Source organism: Amphimedon queenslandica, unplaced genomic scaffold (genome assembly GCF_000090795.2).
Source record: "Amphimedon queenslandica unplaced genomic scaffold, v1.1 AMPQUscaffold_7641_Cont20410, whole genome shotgun sequence".
Taxonomy (NCBI): domain Eukaryota; kingdom Metazoa; phylum Porifera; class Demospongiae; order Haplosclerida; family Niphatidae; genus Amphimedon; species Amphimedon queenslandica.
Window position 1 is genome coordinate 1 of NW_003552077.1, and position 2,172 is coordinate 2,172.

Below are 2,172 nucleotides of genomic sequence, written 5' to 3' on the forward strand. Positions count from 1 at the left end.
TCACATTTACGAGTCGATAGTAAGCATTCAATAGCTTCAGAATGGCCTAAATCAGCAGCCAAATGAAGAGGTGTTCGTTCCCTCCAATCAACGGCCATTACATCACAGTGACACTCATCAATGAGATACCTCATCACATCAACATGGTTACATTGTGCAGCATAATGAAGACAGCTCTGGCCTGTACCATCTCTTTCGTGTGGGTCACAGTGATACTTGGTGACCAATTCTTTTGTAACAGCTAGCCAGCCATTTCTTGAAGAAAAGTGGAGTAAACTAGTATTATCCCATATTATATATTTTCTTTTAATTCTCTTTGGTTCCTTCACTAATGGTAGTAGACGAACAGCTTCTTCATGATCTCGCTCTTTAAATGCAAACCAACATGACTTGTCGTCAAAATCGAGGTCAGAAGACATATTGGCTTATGCTGCAACCATAGATAGACAACTTAATTAGCAGCAACTATCAGAAAATCACTTGTGTAAGTGTAGAGAATAAAGCCACTGCCTAAAATAAAAAATCCACTATTGGTAATTTTTAGCCCCACCCAAAAGTCCCAAATATGCATCAAGCTCAATGTACTATGTACATACTCAGTGAATTTATCTTGCATTCCCTTTATAGTGCATAGGCGTAGGAATGGGGGGGGGGTTGAAGCCCCCCAACTTTTCAGCAAAAGGGGCTTAGCCCCCATGTTCACATGCTAAGTCATGCTTTTTAATGTTGAGCCCCCTCAATGTAGTATGCCTTATACTGGCACTGATAATCTGACGAAACTGAACAAGATTAAATGTACATCATTATTATAAAAGTTTTCAGAAAAAACTACTTTCTCTGTTTATTCTGCATCTAAAAAGTTTGGGCAACATCGGAAACTAAAACTGTTGTGAGACAAAACTTGAACTGTCCAAGTGATAACTTGAACCTAATATCTAATATCTCTAATCATCTAATATCTAATTTACTCTAATATCTATGCTTGAACATAAACTCCATGCCAGTTTGGATAATAGGGTTCAGTGCATGAAGATTACTCATGAATTGTTATTGATGCAAATTGCATTCAAGTCTTATTTTTACATGATTTTTAGCAGCTTTAATTTTTTTACTAAAATCAAAAAAATTCAGGCATCACAAATGTTAATAATACTGACAAGCACTTTCTCCATTTCTTTTTAATGAACTTGTGCGGTTGGCCTGATATAAATATCATTAACCTAATAATAATGATCAATAATAATTATTACTATTAATAAGAATATCAGCTTACTTCCATTCTTGGTGGTGCTGATAATGCAAACAGAACAGCTGAAGCCATATCAACTGCCTCTAGAGGCTGACCCTACACAACATGAGAACATGTAACAGGAAACGTAATAAAAATGAAGAATTTTCTACTTTTCATTTTTTGGCAAAATTTGGCCTGAGACAATGTACTATAGTAGAGGGACTTTGGCTCAATTTTGGAGCAATTTTAAAAATTCATAAAAATTCAATTTTGATCAGAATCAGCTCAAACTTGCTACACAGCATAAGAACATGCATATGCTTTGGCCCAATCTTAAAGCAACTTCAAACAACAACAGTACATGTACATGAATCAGTGACTCCCCTCCAGTCATTACTCACATTATACACTAGTGAATCATAGTCTTTCTTTGACTGCTCTATGTCAGCAGCTTTTGATGCACGTCCTCTGAACTCAGTACGAACCAGGCCAGGGGATATAGCCTATTAATAATAAAAATATTATTATTTATTATAATTATTGATTACTGTTATTCTAGTGTTGGTTTTCATTTCTCTCAATTCTTGTCTTATCCCTTCAACTAGTGCAGTCACAGCATATTTAGTGGCACAATAGAAATGAGAATAGTTAGTAACACGATGACCAGACATACTATAAAAACAACAACAATAATAATGCCTGTACAGACTAGCCTCTATATAATGGACACTTGGGGTCAAGAAAGTGTCTCTGTTATACAGAGGTGTCCTTTATGTGGAGGTTATTTTATACAGTAAGGAATGTAATTGGTACACTAGGTGCTGTCCGTTAAATGGAGGTGTACGCTATAGAGAGTGTCCACTTTAATAATACTATTAATTACCTGTTTATGAAGACAATATGTCCATCATCAATTTTCCTTGACTTGATATCATTCATAA

At 35.5% G+C, this 2,172-nt stretch overlaps 2 protein-coding genes across 2 annotated transcripts; both read right to left on the reverse strand.

Moving 5' to 3' along the window:
- Nucleotides 1–10: 10 nt before the first annotated feature.
- On the reverse strand, nucleotides 11–419 carry LOC105315847 (ankyrin repeat and death domain-containing protein 1B-like; the record flags this gene model as incomplete). The annotated part of the gene is made up of 1 exon (XM_011410609.1): nucleotides 11–419. A coding segment is annotated over exon 1 (409 nt), but the record flags the coding sequence as incomplete, so codon positions are not given.
- A 625-nt stretch (nucleotides 420–1,044) lies between these two features.
- Nucleotides 1,045–2,164, reverse strand: LOC100634214 (dehydrogenase/reductase SDR family member 11-like). The gene is made up of 5 exons (XM_003391635.3): nucleotides 2,115–2,164; nucleotides 1,780–1,903; nucleotides 1,633–1,734; nucleotides 1,274–1,345; nucleotides 1,045–1,220 (listed from the first exon to the last, which is right to left on the reverse strand). The coding sequence occupies exons 2-5, from the start codon at nucleotides 1,900–1,902 to the stop codon at nucleotides 1,179–1,181; spliced, it is 339 nt and encodes a 112-aa protein (XP_003391683.2). The 5' UTR covers nucleotide 1,903; nucleotides 2,115–2,164; the 3' UTR covers nucleotides 1,045–1,178.
- Nucleotides 2,165–2,172: the final 8 nt, after the last annotated feature.

What these genes read in the sequence shown, in the direction of transcription:
- LOC100634214 (XM_003391635.3), bottom strand. Translation starts at nt 1,902, where the DNA reads ATGTCTGGTCATCGTGTTACTAACTATTCTCATTTCTATTGTGCCACT. An exon ending in ATGATTCACTAGTGTATAAT is followed by an intron (nt 1,346 to 1,632) that starts GTGAGTAATGAC and finishes CATGTTGTGTAG; the next exon opens with GGTCAGCCTCTAGAGGCAGT. An exon ending in CAGCACCACCAAGAATGGAA is followed by an intron (nt 1,221 to 1,273) that starts GTAAGCTGATAT and finishes CATTATTATTAG; the next exon opens with GTTAATGATATTTATATCAG.